Genomic DNA, 19,144 nt, shown 5'->3' with positions numbered 1-19,144 from the left:
TACCCCAAAGACTCCCATTGGTGTGAGGGGAGCCAGGGGAATCTGCCGCCCGCGTGTGAGGCGGAGCGCGCTCACGCCGGGCCTGAAGGGGGCTGACACCGAGAAGGGTGCGGAAAAGACTGGTGGCCCCGCCCCTCGGTCCCTACCCTTCGGAGGCCGGCGTTTCCCGCTCTGAGGGATCTTGTGCCGCCGCCGCGGCCGCCACCTGCGGTTTTTTCCAGGCGCGGGGTTTCCCTGCCAGCCACAAGGAGTCCAGGGAGGAAAAACGGAGCCTAGGTGCCAATAACCCCTGCCTCCCGCGTCTCTTCAGCCCGAGATCGCCCCGGCAGGGATGGGCGACAAGATCTGGCTACCCTGCCCGGTGCTCCTTCTGGCCACTGTCTTCTCAGTGCTGCTGCCGGGGGCGGCCGGCTTCACGCCCTCCTTAGACAGCGACTTCACGTTTACCCTTCCGGCCGGCCAAAAGGAGTGTTTCTACCAGCCCATGCCCCTGAAGGCCTCTCTGGAGATTGAGTACCAAGTAAGTGCGGAGGGTGAGCCAGCCTCCTTCCTTTATCCCAGCTACACCGCGTCTTCGCCTCGCACCCGCTGGGAAACTTCTTGTGGACTCCCGGGGGGAGTGAAGAGGCAAGGGCCGCCGGGGTCGCCGGCCCGCTCCGCGCAGGCGCGCGAGGCTTGGCTCTCCTGGGGCCGGGGACCCAGAAGTTAGGCGGGACCTGGAATTGACTACCCTCCCTCTCCCCTTTCCTCCAGTCGGAAAGAGGCCAGCGCTGGTGATCTTGGTGGTGTTCCCTTTTGTTTCATAATTCGCCCATCGCCTTGCTAACCGGCACATGCTCCGGTATTGGGAATTTCGCAATACAGGACTGATAACACGTTCTCCTTCATCATTGGAGGAGATGATGACACTTGGTTTGCTATCCCCACCACGCTCACCCTATTCCGGCATTATAAATCTTCCCTGTCATTGCTTCATTTAAGGATTTTTGAATTGTGAACTTGTGATTATCACTAAATCCGATTTTGGAATATTTTGAAAGGAGCTCTTGATGTATTTAATGGGGTACCCTTCCTTCTCAGTTACATATTTTTAAATCAAGCAATATTTAATTGTATATTAAAACTTTATGACTTTTAATTCATCCTTGTAAGCATTTCCCCCATATCATTGATTTCTTTTTAGTGTCTTCATAATATTATGTAGGGATTTGCCTTAATTTATGAGTCATTGTGATAGTGGGTAATTTCTCAGAAGAAATCTTGTTAGTTCCACACAGCTAATTTTGATGTTTCTGGGTAGCACTAAGAAAAAAACAAACAGAGCAGGATGCATTGGTGTGGTTCCCCGTTTAATTTTTTCACAGATTACTTAATTTATAATAAGTTTTTATAGGTTGATGCAAAAGAAATTTTTCAACAATTACTGTCGTGTATAGAGTTAAGTAAGTTATGTAGAATTTTCATCGGAAGGAAACTTAGAATTAATTTATAGATATTTAAGGAAAGCAATAGCACAGTGTCTGAAGTCATATAGTAGGCAAAATTGGGGCTAGAACGCAACATTTATTGATTTCCAGTGTAGTTCAAAAGTTCATTTACCATGTGCCAGTAATTGGCAGGTGGGAGGCCAGGATGGGAGGAGTATGGCTAAGATGGCCAACTATTACAAGGACAAAAAAAAAGCATCCGTTTTTTAAGGATCTAATTATTTAAGGGATACTGTACTAATAAACAGCTAATTTCAATAAAGTATCGTTAAGTGCTCCTAGAGGACAGCCACTTCTCTGGTGTTTCACAAAAGGATTCTTGGAGAAAATAAATTTGAATCCTGAAAGATGCTTAAGTGAGGTAAGAATGCAAGGAAGGAGGGGCATTTCAGGAAAAGGAATAAAACACGAATAGTTACAAAAATGCATAGTGTATTTTGTTGGTGGACAGTATGTGGACACTACAAGTGCTGAGTTTTTATTAGACCTAAAGACTGTAAAGTCTAAGGTGAGAGTAGAAATAAAATAGACTGGAGAGGGACGCCTGGGTGGCTCAGTTGGTTAAGCAGCTGCCTTCGGCTCAGGTCATGATCCCAGCGTCCTGGGATCGAGTCCCACATTGGGCTCCTTGCTCGGCAGGGAGCCTGCTTCTCCCTCTGACTCTGCCTGCCTCTCTTGTCTGCCTGTGCTTGCTCGCTCTCTCTCTCTATCACTGACAAATAAATAAATAAATAATCTTAATAAAAAATAGACTGAGCCACCCAGGCGCCTTTTTGTTAGATCTCTTATATTCTAATGTAATACGTATCTTTTTTGGTTTTTTAGAGGATACCTTTGAGTAATTCTTTTAAAATGTTTTGAGTCCTTGGACAAACTTTTTGCTTTCACTTTAATATAATTTTCTTTTACTTGGGATCATTGAAGGCATGGCTGTATTGTTTTTTTGCATCTAGTATTATATGTAAGAATTCTGATGCCAATCCCAATTCTTGTTTTGCAATTCTCTACTACCTATCACTGGAAGTTTCTAGGTTGTTCTTTTTAAATCTTTTGGGAAAGTCAGTAGGATTTTATCTTTCACATCTATTAGCACCTTCCAGAAAAGATTTTTATCTTTTGAAGTAAGAATTTTTGTTCTCTTATTTGATGATTTCCTCCCTTCATTTCTCTTGAGTCTCTTCTTTGAAATGCTTGTTAGATATCTGAAATCTTTAGATATCTGAAACCCTTCACAAAGGGTTTTACCATTTTTTTCATACTTTTCACCTGTACTTTTTTACCTTGTCCTGAGAATTCCTTGGTTCCTTCCAGTTCTCTGATTTTTAGTCTCTATCCATATTCATTCTGCTGTCATTACATTGGTTAAGGCTTTATTTTGGCAACAGCGTTTTTTATCTTGTTTGTTTCATACCAGTAACCTCATTTTTATGGATTACATATTCTTAAATTTCTCTGAGGATATATATATGAAGAAACATTTGAATTCTGTTTATATTAACTATTTTTTCAGAATTTAATCCTTGTAGTAAAACCAGTAACATGAAAAAGAGGGCATTGATTTCAACAAATGTGTTTCTCTAGTCTGTTTCAGTGAGAATTTTGAGATTGATAACTATTGGTAGCTGGACATATCCTTTGCTCAGTGAACTATCTTCCAGAAATTCCTTACTCTTCATGTCTGTTAACAATCTTCCTAGATTTCCAGTGTTGTTATTTATATCATTATATATTTTCTTCATTTTATTGGGATTTGAAGATGAAAGAGAATTATGTATTTAGCTAGCTATTTGAAACTACTTCTGTTGATAAGTAAGTAGAGCACAAGAACAGGTAATTTTTTTTTATATCATTCCATTGGAGGGAGACAAACCATAAGCAACTCTTAATCTCAGGAAACAAACTGAGGGTTGCTGGAGGGGAGAGGAGAGGGAGGGATGGGGTAGCTGGGTGATGGACATTGGGGAGGGTATGTGCTATGGTGAGTGCTGTGAGTTGTGTAAGACTGATGATTCACAGACCTCTATCCCTGAAGCAAATAATACATTATATGTTTAAAAAGAAAAAAAAAGCCACCAAGAAAAAGAAAATGGAATGTTAAATAAGAAAAAGAGTAGTTATCAGAAAAAAACTGCTGAATTCAACTTTTGACCTTGCCTTCATTGACTGTATCTACCTTGAGAAAAGTGTTTCTCTCTGCCTCTTTTTTCCCCGTTTGTTCTGTTGTTTGGTTCTTTTGTTTTACTGAGAACATTAATAAGATCTATCTCTTAGAGTTGCTGTGAGGAAATTAACCCAGATAAAGCACTTAAAACAGTGTGTGGCATACACTTGTTAATTGTTAGCTATTATCATCATTTTGGGATTGTAAAGGAACAGACTCTGTTCACTGACCAGTAAGCATATAGCCTACTTGAAATATTCAGTTCATATTGGGGGAAGTCAGCTGGAGTCAGATGATGGAAGGTTTGAGTTCTTGGTTAAGAAATAGCTAATTATTATTTTATTGAAGAGGAAACAAACTCAGGAAAGTTACATAGCTTGCTCTAAATTGCCTAAGTAAAAAGGTTTACCATTTGAACTCCCTTTTGTGTTTCCTTCCACTCTACAGGGCTTCTCAGTCAAGGCACCATTTTAGGAACATTATTACAGTAATAGTTATAAGACCTAAAGTTAGGTGATGGCAACAGAATTGGAATGGAATTCCAATGAATGGAATTGCATTGGATGATCTTTGTGCTCCTTTCTAGGCCTTACATGCATTGTTGACTTTCTTTACCTAAGTTTAGAAAGAAAATCTTCTCATTAAAAAAAAAATCTTTCATCATGTGATTTACTTTATATATTTTTTATTTTCAGAATTTATAATGTGTGTTCTTTTGTGCTTTTCTACAGGTTTTAGATGGAGCAGGATTAGATATTGACTTTCATCTTGCCTCTCCAGAAGGAAGAACCTTAGTTTTTGAACAAAGAAAATCAGATGGAGTTCACACGTAAGTGATCTCTTAGTTGAGTTCCTTAGGCTAAGTAATGCCAGTGCTATCTTCAGGGCAGGGAAACTTAGCACTTTTAATCCATACATCAGTATTAAATGATTCCATATGAACATTTCAAACAGTCCTAGATAGTGGTCTATCATAAACTAAAATGTCTTTCATTGACTTTTTCCTCTTTTTTTAGATATTTTGTATTGATCCCCAATTTTTTCTTTGCTTTGATTAAATAACATGAGTATGCACTAGGTATTACATTCAGTTTGTTGGGGCATTTTAAGCCTGTCTTTCTGACTAGCACAACCTTTCCATCTTAAGTTACTATTCCAGGTATGTATCCTATAGTTTGAGCTGCTGGCTATATCATCTTTGCCCACTATTTCCTTTCTTAAAAAAACAAATACAGTCCATCTTTGTGTGTATGTTTTATGTGTGTATGCATGTAAAAGTTGGGGTTTTTCTCACTCAAACCTCATTCTTTTTAGATAATTGAAAGATGTGATAGTAAAAGGTATGACCATAGGAAACCAGAAAGAAAGAAAATAACTTATTGTTTAAGTTTAGAGTTTGACAAAAGGCTATATATGCTCTCTTAATCTCACTTCTCTTTTTTGTATCTCAGTGATGTGTTTCCCTGTTCATTCTATCATTTTACTGTAGCATTTTGTTTTCTTATTGCATTAAAACTTCCTGTGAGTTTACAGGAAAAAGAAAAGCAAATACAATCTAATATTTGCTATAAACTAGGCTTTGCATTTTATATGCTTCAGATTAATCATTCCAACCCTCCAAGGGAGATTATTTGATTCCTCAATTCCCATTTTACAGACAAGGAGGCTCAGAGAAGTTAAGTAAGTCTGAAGGGATACACATTTATTAAGAGGAGGAAGCAGGATGGATCAGAATTTTTGCTTTCTACCATATGATAACTTAGAACATCTCTGGCACATAGCACTGTGTAAGTACTAGCTATTATATTTACTGGTCTTTAACCAGCATACTTGCCATGTAATTGATAGTAAATACTAAATACATGTATGAGTGAATGAGGAGGAAAATATCTTTAAATTTCTTATCTTTTATTAAAGTGCTTTTTTAAAATGACATTTTACCTCTGCAGAGGTCAGAAAAAAAAATTGTATAAATTATTAATAAGTAAAATAGAGAAACAGATTTAAAAAGTCAGTTTTGATTGATATATTTTCAACTTTGCTTTCTCTGATAGTTATATGAACAGAAACTAAAAATATAGCTCATTGTTAAATGTCAGAATCTAGAAAATCTGTACAATTTGTCATTTTTTTTCCTCCAATTTTGTCTTTTCCTTTAGAGATAAATTAACTGTTAGTGGGAAAAGGCACCTTATTACTTTCCTGCATAGAATTACCTCTCATTAAACCAGTGGGGGATAGAAGAATTAGTTTGTAAGAGTAAATGTTAACATTAACATTTATTGAATTCTTTCAATGCCAAGCTATTGTTCTAAGCACTTTTTATTTATTTTTTTATTCTCTCCACAGTCCTGTGAGGTACATGATTTATCATGTTATCAATAAAGAAATTGAGGCATAGAGCCCTAAAGTAGGTTAATGAAAGTTACACAGCTAGTGAACAGCAGAGCCAGGATTTAAAACCAGGCTGTCCAACTCACTCTTAATCACTACACCCAATTTACAAATCTACTTTCTAAAACCTCAGATTTAAATAAAATTTTATCGGGGCACCTTGGAGGCTCAGTGGATTAAAGCTTCTGCCTTTAGCTCAGGTCATGATCCCAGGGTCCTGGGATCGAGCACCACATCGGGCTCTCTGCTCAGCAGGGAGCTGCTTCCCTTCCTCTCCCTCTGCCTGCCTCTCTGCCTACTTGTGATCTCTGTCTTTCAAATAAACAAATAAAATCTTATAAATAAATAAAGAAAGAAATAAATAAAATTTTATCTTTAGCTATATTACCTTTTTAAAGGCCGGTTATAAAGTATCTCTGTTATGGCACTGAAATTTTTTTTTAAATCCTTAAAACAAATACTGTCTTTTCAGAAGGCAGGATTAGTAAAAATGTCTCCAAACAGAACTATAAACAGCTTAAGTAATATCTATTGGCTGGCACATCCAGGAATGAGAAGTCTGTGTGTTTGTGTGTTTATATTTTTCTAGACATTACTATACTATACTATAACATTAACATTACTATAACTCTTAACCAGAATTTATCCGTTCTGGACTACTGCTTCTACTTGAAGGGAAAATTAACTCTGCTGTTTTTATTTGGATAAAATTTTGTATCATTTATAGTATTTAAGTTCCTTCCTACTAAAAGCAGTCAACACAGATTTAGAAAGAGATTAGTATAGGAATGACTATGAAGTAGTAAAACATCTGTTTTCTTTCCCATACACATGCTGAAGTTCATTCATGTGTCAGTGCTTCTCAAACTTTCTTCTTTTTTACTCTTCTCCCATGCAACCTTTCTAGACTTTTCTGTCTCATAACTTGGCCATGAAATTTTAAAACCAGTTTTTGTACTGTTTGTTTATCTGTACTTTACATGCAAAAAGAGTAAGTACAAAGCTTCTCCTTTTTATCCAGTGCAGGGTTAAGAATGGCTAAATAAAGTTCAGTTAAATAAAATTAAAACTAAGAGTTAAATTTAAAAGTGATTAAAATTGAACTTTACACAAAAGTCATAACATTTTTTTTCCTTTTAAAATTGTTCCCCACTGTATTCGCCAGTATATTCTTCAAGCTTCTTCCAAAGGTTAAATACATCCTCAAGACAAAGGTTTGTCATGACTGAGGAGATTGCAAGGAATGCAGACAGGCTCTGAGCAGTACTATAGAAAAGAAAGATCAATTAACATGAGTCAGAAAACCAAGCTTCGTCTATGCCTATGACAGGCTGTGAGATCATAGGCAAGTATTTTAATTTATGTGAACCTTATTTTACTTACCTTGAAAAGGTCAGTTATGCCTACTTGCAAATATGATGGTAAGGATTAAAAGAATTAAAATAGTGTATAAATTATAAAGGGGTATATAAGTATTGGCTATTTTTTATTTATAGTATATATGTTAAGATTCAGTCAAATTGCTGAGTTCTTCTCTCTCATGCTTAAAGTAAATAAGTTGGATATAGGGGTAGAAAAGAAGTGGAGATTGAGTTAAAGTATCAAATGTTGTAGGCCAATTATTTTGAATGTGAAGCTAATGAGACCAAGATACAAGTTTAACTTAGATGTGAGTGGCATTTATTCTGAAAGCTAATACCACTAAGAGTAGATCTCCATTTATTGGCCACTGATCCTTAATCTTTGTGAATCTATGTTATAAAGATGTTCTTAATCTGTAGGAGGCCTGGAAGAAAGCATTTAGAACAATCCATCACTTTTGAAAACAAAAGTTAGTTTAGAAAGTAATCTCAATTAAAGGGGAGGTTTGTGGTCATATTTGCATATGAATTGAACTCATGATAAATTACTCCTAATATATATAAATATTAAAGATCATTGTGAGGTATCATGTATCTATGTTTTTAATCCTATCCTTTTCCAAAAACTAGGTCAAGATCTTTTACCATAACTTCCTGAGTAAATGCCAAGCACATCTAAGTTACAACCATATATATAAAATAAATATATATTTCCATATATATTTCCAGGTTGCCTCTTTCCCAAGATATTTTAAATAATCTTTCAATACTAAAGAAGTCTTTTTATCAGCAAACTATCCAATTACTACTATAAACTATGTTATTTCTTACCTATAGTAGTTTTTCCTTTGATTCCAAATAGGAAGTACAGATAACTGAACACATGTACTTTTTTTAATACAGGGTAGAGACTGAAGATGGTGACTACATGTTCTGCTTTGATAATACATTCAGCACTATTTCTGAGAAGGTGATTTTCTTTGAATTAATCCTGGATAATATGGGAGAACAGGAGCAAGAACAAGAGGACTGGAAGAAATATATTACTGGCACAGACATGTTGGACATGAAATTGGAAGACATCCTGGTCAGTATGGTCTTTTAATAAATAAAAATTATCCAGAAACCTGTGTGATAGGCACTGAAATAAGCATTTTCTCTGCATTATCTCATGTAATCTTTACTTAACTCTATGAGGATTATTTATCTTCATCTTTTCAAAGAGGAAATTGTGGTTTAGGGGAGATTAAGTAATGTTTGTCACATAACCAGAGAGGGGGAAACTAGAATTTGAAGACTCTTCTTAACTGTAAACACCTTTAGTGTTCACAAACAGAAGAATGTAATGATCTATAGCATACTTGCCGAGAAAAAAGTTGAGCAATTTGTAAACACTTAAGGTGTTCTAGGCACTTTTCCCACAGCATAACTTTTATAACATGAAATTTCTTATTAATTGATTAATTTGGGAACACTGTTTATATCACTCAGACCAGACCTAGCAGTTACCAGAAACTAGGACTACATTCAAGAGTAAGACCTTTTAGAATATGGCTTCTTTGTTTGAATTTCTCTACCATTTATATGCATAATGAAATGTGCATGTGTAAGAATCTACTTGTTAATAGTACTGGTGATAGGGGGAAAAGGTCACTACCCTTCAGCCACAGGTAGATATAATCAAATGATAGAATGTACTGAGTGATATTTGTAAATAGTGTATATAGCTGTATTGTAGAAATTCCTGCAAGAGAAATAACATGGTCATTGCAAATTAAAACTGTGTAAACCCTAATAGTCTTTCTTATAACCTGGATTTTTAAAAATAACATATTTTGATCACTTGAGGTTTTTTTAGGAAAGCAGCTGTCAAATAGATGAGATATTACTTGTATGTAGATCAGTTAGCTTAAGAAGTCAGAAAATTAGCTGGTCATGTATGTGTGATTGCTTAGTGACTAAGCCCTCAGAGCCTTGGTTTCCTCACCTGCAAAATGGGGATAGGGTTGTGAGGATGAAATAAGAAATGATGTGTGTCTAAGTGCTTTTAAACAGTGTATCGCATAATGAATATTAGTTTTCTTAACTTTTCCACTGGTGTTACTATGAATGCAAACTGAAAGGATTAAGTTTGATAGGTATAAATTTTTACAACGATAGTTTTTTTATCTCAACATAATTTCCCATGTATATATCTTTTAAATTTCAATCTTATTAACTTACTCTTCCATTTTAAATTTATTTTGCCAACAAAACTAAAACACTAGTACTTATCTTATTAGTACTTCACTGGATTCTCAAGAGATTTAATTCATTCACATGGTTAAACAAAATGACAAGTTCAGACTCAAATATGGCTTAAATACTAACAGACCTTTTTTTTTTAAAGAAAAATGTCTTTCAGGAGCTTTATTTCCCAAAATTTTGTATAACAGCAAACTTTGATAAATAATTTTGTATTTGGTTATCATTGCTGTAATATTGAAAAGAACTCTGCATGATCTTTTTATCTGGGGATATGAATAACTTATTTTTCTAGAAAATATTTATATTACTAGGTAATTTGCTTTACAGAAATGCCCAAATGATATTATACTTTGTAGTTTTGTAGGTTTAGCAGAAAGTCTGGAATTCTGAGTATAGTTTTTTGCTTAAATAAGGATTTTAAGCAAAATGACTATCCAGGAATATCTGTTTCTAGTATTTTCTTATTTTTCCCATAAATACATTGACCCCTGCACAATGCACAGTTGAACTGTGCAGGTCTACTTATGCACAGATTTTTTTCAGTAGATATATTTTCTCTTATGATTTTCTTAGTATCATTTTAATTTCGCTAGCTTACTTTATTGTAGGAATACAGTATGTAATGTATATAATATATATAACAGGAGATGTGTCGATTGTTTACGTAAGGCTTCTGGTCAACAGTACGCTATTGGTAAAGGTTTTCGGGAATCAAAGGTTTTATGTGAATTTTTAACTCTGCAGGGCAGTGGTCTCTCTAACCATGTTTTTCAAGGGTCAGCTGTACTTTGACATCATTTCAAATCTCAACTTAATTTTAACTTACATTCATAAAGCCCTTTTATAGTTTTTAAATCACTTCCCTCACCAGGACTCTACTATAAAAATAGGTTTTTCAGAAGATGTGCAACTTAAAGTGCATCTTGATAAGCTTGTTTTACAAATGTAATCTTGGAACATTTTTGTATTAAAAAATAATACTTTTGGATGTATAATATGTGTATAAAAATTGGAAGGTTTTCTAATTTTTATTATTTTCTGAGATGAAAACATTGGGTATTTTGCTAGATGCTAAATTGGACAAGACTTACATTCAAAGAAACTACTATAAACACTGTATTATATAAAGATATCTAAAAGCTGGGTTTTTGTTTTTTTTTTTTTAAACTAATCTTTTTCTTATGGTTGTGAGGGCTAAGAAATAGTATATATAAAATTCCTGGCACTTTGCTACTGAAATATCTTTTTACATTATTTTCAATTTACATTAGCTTTGCTCCTCTGTTAAGTAACTATGTGTAAACAATAATTTAAAGATATCAGGAGAACTGTTACATAAACTTACAGATGTTTAGGTAAGCTAAGGTAGTACCTGTCCCTTAATTAAAATTGTTTGGATCTAAAACTACTATGAGTGTCAGGGTACTGTGACTCACATGTTTAAAATAACTTAAAATTACTGAGCATTCCTTTATAGTAAAATTATTTTATTTATCTCCAGGAATCCATCAACAGTATCAAGGCCAGACTAAGCAAAAGTGGTCATATCCAGACTCTGCTTAGAGCATTTGAAGCTCGTGATCGAAACATACAAGAAAGCAACTTTGATAGAGTCAATTTCTGGTCTATGGTTAACTTAGTGGTAATGGTGGTAGTGTCAGCCATTCAAGTTTACATGCTAAAGAGTCTATTTGAAGATAAGAGGAAAAGTAGAACTTAAAACTTTAAACTAGAGTACTTAATACTGAAAAAAAAAAAAAAGAAGGTGGAGAAATGCAATACACTGTTATAATCAAGACCATTAATAGTCTTTTTAAAAAATGTTTTCAGGCATTACCACAAGTGTGAAACGAGTATAATTTTAAGGTGAAAGGAGTCTTCACTTTCATCTGTGCAAGTAATCTTATTGCTTCACTTGTACTTAAATGTATAGCAGAAATATTTCAGAATGTAGGTATAATTGAATGAAGCCATATTAATCAGCATTTTCCTGAGTTTGAAAAAAATTTGCAAATGTCATAGGTGATTTAAATAAATGAACTTTTGGGCTAAATGCAACACCAAACATTGTTTTTAAAAGACTGTCTTATCTAGAAGTTTCTTTGTACATGTGGCAATTACAAATTAGAACTTTTCAGTATATTGAAGTTTCTTTGTAAATGTAGCAATTATAAATTAAATGTATAATCTTTCAGTATATTAAATTATAAATCATCTGAGAATTACCTAATCATGGATTGGATATATCTTTAGAAAACAAAAACTCAACTTTTCTTTTTATATATGTATCTCTCCTATAATGTAAACAGAAGCATAGCTGTGAAAAACAGATTTGTGAGATTTTTTTATAACCAAATATATTTGAATTTAAATATTAGCAAAAGTATTATATACTTAGCTTATATCCCCCAAGGCCAACATCTTGATAATTCTTAAAAATGCTCAGTCATTATGAAAATTGGAACAAATTTTCTCTTTGAAATGAAGTAGCTAAAGGCTGCTCAGTCTCCATAAGGACACATTTTGTCTAGTCCTTAACTAAGATCTAGAATTTTGAAACTAAATGTGAGGGAAAATAATTTTTATTTTTATATTATCTATCAACAGTGTTATGTTAGTTTTAACATGACTACTGACTTGGATAATACATTATTATCAATAGTTGTTTAGGAAATATTGCTTGAAAATCTAGGCCTTAAATAAATATCTCCTTTTCTGAGTTCTCAAAATCAACAACAATCAAGAAGAATTTAGGTAAGCTTGAGAACATCTGATCAAAATTAAGTTCACTTTATTCAAACCATTTCAAATCATAAATTATTCAATATTTGTTTTTCTAATAAATCCTTACATATTTTTTTTTTAATTCACTAAAATAAATTCTAAGTATCTGGAATCTGATTGATTAATCATAAAGACCCAATCCTAGTATCAATGAGACTAAATCCCAAATAACTGAAGAAACTATACTTGGCTAGGGTTTTATTTTTCTACAGTTGTTTTATTCTGTTTTGAATTGTCTTTTATAAGCATTCAGGTACATTTTATGAAACAAACCCTACTGTAAGGTTTAGCACTGGGTACATACAATTGTTATAACTTTCATTAAATGAACTTTCTTTTTTTTTTTTTTTTTAAAGATTTTATTTATTTATTTGACAGAGAGAGATCACAAGTAGGCAGAGAGGCAGGCAGAGAGAGAGAGAGGAGGAAGCAGGCTCCTGCTGAGCAGAGAGCCCGATGCGGGACTCGATCCCAGGACCCCGAGATCATGACCTGAGCCGAAGGCAGCGGCTTAACCCACTGAGCCACCCAGGCGCCCCTAAATGAACTTTCTGATCACTTTATTTATTGGCATTCAAGTAAGGATTTGAAAGCCCACAGAATCCCAAATTTAAAGTCAGTATGTGAATAACTATGTAAATCTCTGCCATCCTTGCTTATTGCAATCTGTGGAGCATTACTCAAATACTAGTAATTTAGCTACATCATGAATTAAATAGAATTTTCAGGTTATACCCATTTGTAATATTGAGACAAACAGGCGTTAGAAACAATCAACTTAAAAATTTGAGTATAGAACCTCTCTGTACATTACTACTGCTGGAATTCTTAATAAGCAATGATCTTGAAAGACTGGTTTTGGTTGTTAATTTACAGTCAGAATGGAACAAAAGAGATTTATTGCCCTCCTTTTTACACCCTTGGGAGGATGAAAAGGTTAGCTATATCTCTGCTATGAAGCTTTTTTAAAATGAGGTAAATGCCATATACAATTGATTACCTTAACTGGCCAAGAAAATGTTTTAAGTGTCCAGGAGTAGTGCCTACAATACATGCAAAACAAGGGCCAACAATCACTTATGAAGAGACCTCCTTGTACCCCTTCTGTTAAACTTATGAGAAGCAACCTTACCATACTATAATAAAACAGTACAGATAGAAACTACTGCATCTTTTCTATAAAACTGTGATTAAGAATTCTACCTCTGGCTGGTTACTGTACTGTACTGATTCCTTGTCTAACAATGCATTTGTTAAATTATCTACGATGATTTGTGCCACTGATTTAAACCTATGATTCAGTGTAGCTTTGCGCAGTGGCAGTATCGTAGCCAATGAGGTTTATCCGAGGCGCGATTATTGCTAATTAAACCTGTGATTCAGTGTAATGTCTTATCTTATTATGGCCTTATCTGGAAACAAAGAACTTAGGAATATTGAGAACAATTTTATTTTTATAGGCACAAAACGAAGACTGGGTTTAAGAAGGATGTTACTTGTATTAACCAAAAAAATATAATTAGCAAAGAATTAAATATTTCTAAAGGCATATAGCTTATCTGCTTTATGGTTTTTTAAATGTCAATATTGAGTTTTGAAATTAAAATTAAGCAACTTACCACTTAATGTCTGAGTTTGTCTTCAGTTTTTAGTTAAACTCTTAAAAATACAATATTTAAGGCCTAGAGTTTATTCTTATTTGCATTTGGGTCATTAATGGTGTGTCATTCTTTCATGTGAATGTCAAGGTTAGAAGGTAAGTGAATGTCAAGGTATAGAAGGTAATTAAGTGGTTGAAGTAGCATGGAAATAAATTATAAATTGAAATGTAGTTTTATGTTAAGTATGTTTACTCTTCTTCAGTATTGTTATTATGTCTTAAAATTAACAAAAATTGAGTACCTACAATTGTAAGCCTCCCCAAATAATTCTTTAAACTTTTAAAAGATTCAGCATGTAATAACTTCATCTTCATACACAATCAATGTTTATAAAATTGATTTATAGTTGTCAATAGCCATATTAAATGAGCAGTGAATACGTTCTGAATTAATAAAAATTACAAAGAAAATCTTATGAACCAGTTATTGTAAATGTTGTCTAATCCTTAAAACCTTCATTGATCTCATTTTAGCCGTATGTGGCTCTCCCCTACATTTGAAAACCCATAGTTCTCTTCTGTTTGTTATTGTACCTTGCACTGAAGTTCTGTTAACATGTGTTTTAATCATCTGTTGCCCAAACATGCATTGTAACTATTAGGTGCTCAAAATAAAGAAGCAGGAAAGAAAAAAAAGGGCAAAGGTCACCTCCGGAATACTGGCAAATCAAAATTCATTTGAGCCTATTTCTTTGTCTATAGAAACACTTTAAGATAGCATCTTAAAACTTGGCCAAAATCACATTTAAGAGAGTCCAGTGCTTGGTGGAGGTTGGTTATTGGTCATTTCCTTCATACCATCCAGACAACACACTCTTCCCCTATAATGATAAAATTCCTTAGGCACCTTTCTGCTTCTGCACTCCCATCACTTCCAGGTATCTGGGCTTCTGAAAGGTTTGTCATTAAAACTAGAGCTATGTTACACTTCATTTCTCTCTGGGAAATCTCTCGTTTATCTGAAAGAAAATGGCAAGCAGGGAAAAATCTGGAGGTCTTCAATGACCATAAGTCAAAAGCAAAATGAACAGAGGATCAGTTATCCTTCACTGAAATGAACTCCTTTCTATATAAAGAGACTACTCCCCAGTCCTGGAAGTTTTTAAGTGGCGGTAATTATTAAATGTCAGATGGTTTATTTTTAGATTGGATATCAGGTGGGAGGAGGGACTAATAAACCTAACCTTTCTACTCTTCAATTCTAAAAGGACTAGTAATGCTATTTGTAGGAGAAAGCTGAAAGAAAAGGCCACAGCTTAAAAAGACACATTTAAGAGTTCCATTTTGCTGGATTCTTGATGCTCAAAACCAAATTGGAAACAAAAACCAAAATACCATTGACAATCAATAAATATCCAAATATCCAATAATAAATATCCAAATAAGTAGAGAAATGTACCACTAATGTACCATGGATGGAAGACCAATTCTTCCTAAATCTATAAATTTAACTTAATTCCTACCAAAATCCAACAAGATTTTTAAAAAGATTTATTTATTTTAAAGATTTTATTTGAGAGAAAGAATGAGAGAGAGAGCATGAGAAGGGGGGAGGGATCAGAAGGAGAAGCAGATTCCCTGCTGAGCAGGGAGCCCGATGTGGGACTTGATCCTCCATGTGGGACTTGATCCCCGGACTCCAGGATCATAACCTGAGCTGAAGGCAGTCGCTTAACCAACTGAGCCATCCAGGCGCCCTAAGACTGATTTATTTTAAAGAAAGGTCAGAAGGAGAGGGAGAGAATCCCAAGCAGACTTCCCACTGAACACAGAGGCTGCTGCAGGGCTTGATCTCAGGACTCTTGAGAGATCATGACCGGAGTCAAAAATCAGAGTGGGACGCTAACTGACTGAGCTACCCAGGCACCCCCAGCAAGATTTTCTTATAGACTGATAACAAGCATACTCTAAAATGTGTATGGGAAGGCAAAAGACAAAGAACAGGACAAAAGGACTAAGACAATTTTTAAAAAGAATAAAATGAACAGTAATCAACACTGTGTGATACTGGTGGAGGAAAAGACATATAATGGAACAGGGATTCCAGAAATACACTGAACAAGTCCAACTGATTTTTTACCTAAGTGCAAAAGCAACAGAGAAAAGACGGCATCTGGGTGGTTAAGTCCGTTAAGTGTCTGCCTTTGGCTCAGGTCATCTCTGGGGATTCTGGGCTCGAGCCCCCACACTGGGCTCTCAGCTTCTCCCTCCCTCTCTTTCTCTCCCTGTGCCCCTCCCCATTGCTCATTTCTCTCTCAAATAAAATATTGAAAAGAAAAAAAAGAGGCAGTTTTTTAAATAGTGCTATAGCAATTGGAATAAACAGGTTAAAAAATTAACTTAAATCTAAGAAAACTGCAAAGCTTTTCAAAAAAAACAAAACTAAAAATCTTCAGGACCTAGGAGGACTAGGGCTAGACAAAATCTTCACACTTGACAATAAATGCCTGATGCATAAAAAGAAAAACTGATAAACTAGAACTCATAAGAAGTAAAAACTTTTGGGGCGCCTGGGTGGCTCAGTGGGTTAAGCCGCTGCCTTCGGCTCAGGTCATGATCTCAGGGTCCTGGGATCGAGTCCCGCATCGGGCTCTCTGCTCAGCAGGAAGCCTGCTTCCCCCTCTCTCTCTCTGCCTGTCTCTCTGCCTACTTGTGATCTCTCTCTGTCAAATAAATAAATAAAATCTTTAAAAAAAAAAAAAAAAAAAAAAAAAAAGAAGTAAAAACTTTTGCACCACCAAACATGCTGTTATGGGCTTGGAAAGAGCAAGCTATAAAAAAAGAAAATATATGCAAACTATCTATCTGAAAAAAGGACTAGATTATACAATTGACTATGTACAGTTCAAACTCATGTTCACAGGTGAACTGCATAAAGAATTCTCACAGCAGAAAAATCATTTATAAAATGGATAAATATAAAGAAATATGTGGAGCATGTGAAAAGTTGTTCGACATTATTAGCTATTAAAGAAATTCAAGTTGAAACCATAAAGAAGGGCACCTGGGTGGCTCAGTCAGTTAAACGTCTGCCTTCAGCTCAGGTCATAATCGCAGAGGCCCCCATGGGGGGCCCCCCTCAGCTGGGAGTCTGCTTCTCCCTCTACCCTTCATCTTGCTCCTGTGCACTCTGTGCACACTTATGCACTCTCTCAAATAAATAAAATCTTTTTTAAAAAATAAAACCATAATGAAGTATCACTATCCAAATGGGTAGTGTCCAGAGGTTATACTAAAATGAAATGGCTATCAGAACACTATCATGGCAAAACCGCATCTATTTCCAATGATGCAGAATCAGCATTCAGTGAATCTCAACAGAGAAGCTATCCTTTACTTTTTTAAATGCTGACTTTTCAGTGGACAATCCGGGTATATAGGTATATAATGAAAATCTTGAACCTTGAACACAGAATGATTGATTCCTTCACCCTTTTGAAAGTAAGTCTTTTTGCTGTAAAGGATCATGGAAGTAAGGCAGATACGACTGAGAAGCACTTATTGAATATAATACAAGCCACTGTAAAAAAATGCCCAAAGGACATAAATTTAAAAACATGTGCTAGCAAATACTACTCCATTATCCCTTGGACATACAGCAAAGGAGAAAAGGATGAACAAAGACCAGTTTGTTTAGACAGGGAACCAAGAAAAGTTTAGAAAACACTATGCAAATGGCCCATATAGAAGAATATTTCCTTTTTGGCACTCAAGGGACGATCAAGATGCAATACTTTTATAACCTCAAAGCATCTAGTAAAAGTTGCAATTATCACAATATTCTAGGGAAAAATTTATATTTTAGAAGAAAAATTAGAGCATTACTATGTCTAGTACTTTTAACACAAAAGCCAAGAATCTCCCCTTCAAGAGTTAACAGAAACTGGGGAGAAAGACGTGTTCAAGACTCATCACTCATTTTTCTAAGTCAGCTTTGTCATTCATTGCTCCAGGAATTTAGCCAGATCCCTCAAACCCAGGTGGTATCCTTCTTAGTGCTCTCTCTACACCTGTTTCAAAGCACTGACCACAATGTATCAAAGTTAATGTATACAAACCCTCTACTAGACTCTATGAAGGTAGAGATTCTATGTCTATTCTATCCACCACACCCAGCACAAGTTCTAAAACACACTACTTGTTAGTGCAAAGATAAGGCCCACCATTTATTAAGTGAAATGTGAAGTTTCAAAACATGATCTTTAATAAAATAAATCTAAAAGTCTAAGGGTATATTTTTATACCATTATCTCCAGACTGCAGAATGGAAGATTTTCAGAGTTTTGTGTTGTACAAACTTTTTACTAAAATATTTTTATATCACAGTTAGAAAATACTAAAGCTTCTCCTTTTAGGGAAAAAAAAAAGTTGATAAGAGATTTCCTCCCTTATTTTTCTCATCTACCACATCCAATGCCCTTTTCTCCTAAACCATACCTTCATCCTTTTAGGATTGCTTCCCTTTTGATGCCTCAGCTGAGAAACAGTTTGGGGTTAGGCAGATAAGCAGTATGTTAGAAACAGCACACTTTCCTCCAAGTCAGGCTTAGATATGGAAAAGGAGTACTTTTCACCCCAGGTGAGAAGATTCTGTAACAGGAAAATTCAGAATTGGACACTATTGCAAATTACTTATAAAAGGGATGAATTACTTATAAATCATAGTATTTATTTAGTTTTCAAGGCTCCCTATTACTGGGCTATAGCAAAATGCTTGTCATTTTCTAAACCTAAATTTATACTTCTCAATACCAAAGATAAATTACTGTAATTTTTCAGTGAAGCCAGATTCAGTAATTATTTAAAATATTTTAATGTTTTTTAGTGTTAGCCAAGAAAACCACCTGACACTTTACTATCACTATGAAAGTTTATAAATATTTTAAGTACTACCGTTTTTTCTTTCCAGGTTAGTCTTTTCCTCATTCATTTAAAAAATCAAACTATTTGCACATTATTTTCAATATTCTTTACAGAAATTATTTCCAATTATGATTTTTATTACAACCTTTTTATGCAACACCACTTTGGAGCACAAAATGGACTTCTG

The 19,144-nt window shown here is 34.9% G+C and overlaps 2 protein-coding genes and 1 non-coding gene across 5 annotated transcripts in view; 2 read left to right on the top strand and 1 right to left on the bottom strand.

Annotated features, from left to right (window-relative positions):
- CCDC18 (coiled-coil domain containing 18) overlaps positions 1-666 on the bottom strand; it is a 111,895-nt gene extending 111,229 nt beyond the window's left edge. For both annotated transcript variants that reach the window (XM_059135926.1, XM_059135932.1), the window contains exon 1: positions 518-666. The gene's annotated coding sequence lies outside the window, so the exon portion shown is untranslated. The remainder of the gene's footprint in view (positions 1-517) is intronic.
- On the top strand, positions 126-11,442 carry TMED5 (transmembrane p24 trafficking protein 5). 2 transcript variants are annotated; one of them, XM_059135935.1, is made up of 5 exons: positions 126-520; positions 4,380-4,477; positions 8,307-8,490; positions 10,522-10,574; positions 11,150-11,353. In XM_059135935.1, exons 1-5 carry the CDS (start codon positions 332-334, stop codon positions 11,211-11,213), a joined length of 588 nt encoding a protein of 195 aa, XP_058991918.1. In that variant the 5' UTR covers positions 126-331; the 3' UTR covers positions 11,214-11,353. The 2 variants fall into 2 exon arrangements, with proteins under 2 accessions (XP_058991918.1, XP_058991917.1); XM_059135934.1 differs by lacking the exon at positions 10,522-10,574 and having other exon boundaries at positions 136-520; positions 11,152-11,442.
- Positions 11,443-13,739: 2,297 nt separating this feature from the next.
- On the top strand, positions 13,740-13,881 carry LOC131810602 (U4 spliceosomal RNA). The gene has a single exon (XR_009345610.1). It is a non-coding gene; the product is annotated as a U4 spliceosomal RNA (small nuclear RNA).
- Positions 13,882-19,144: the final 5,263 nt, after the last annotated feature.

Source organism: Mustela lutreola, chromosome 10 (genome assembly GCF_030435805.1).
Source record: "Mustela lutreola isolate mMusLut2 chromosome 10, mMusLut2.pri, whole genome shotgun sequence".
Taxonomy (NCBI): domain Eukaryota; kingdom Metazoa; phylum Chordata; class Mammalia; order Carnivora; family Mustelidae; genus Mustela; species Mustela lutreola.
This window is presented reverse-complemented; position numbering and strand designations above follow the sequence as displayed.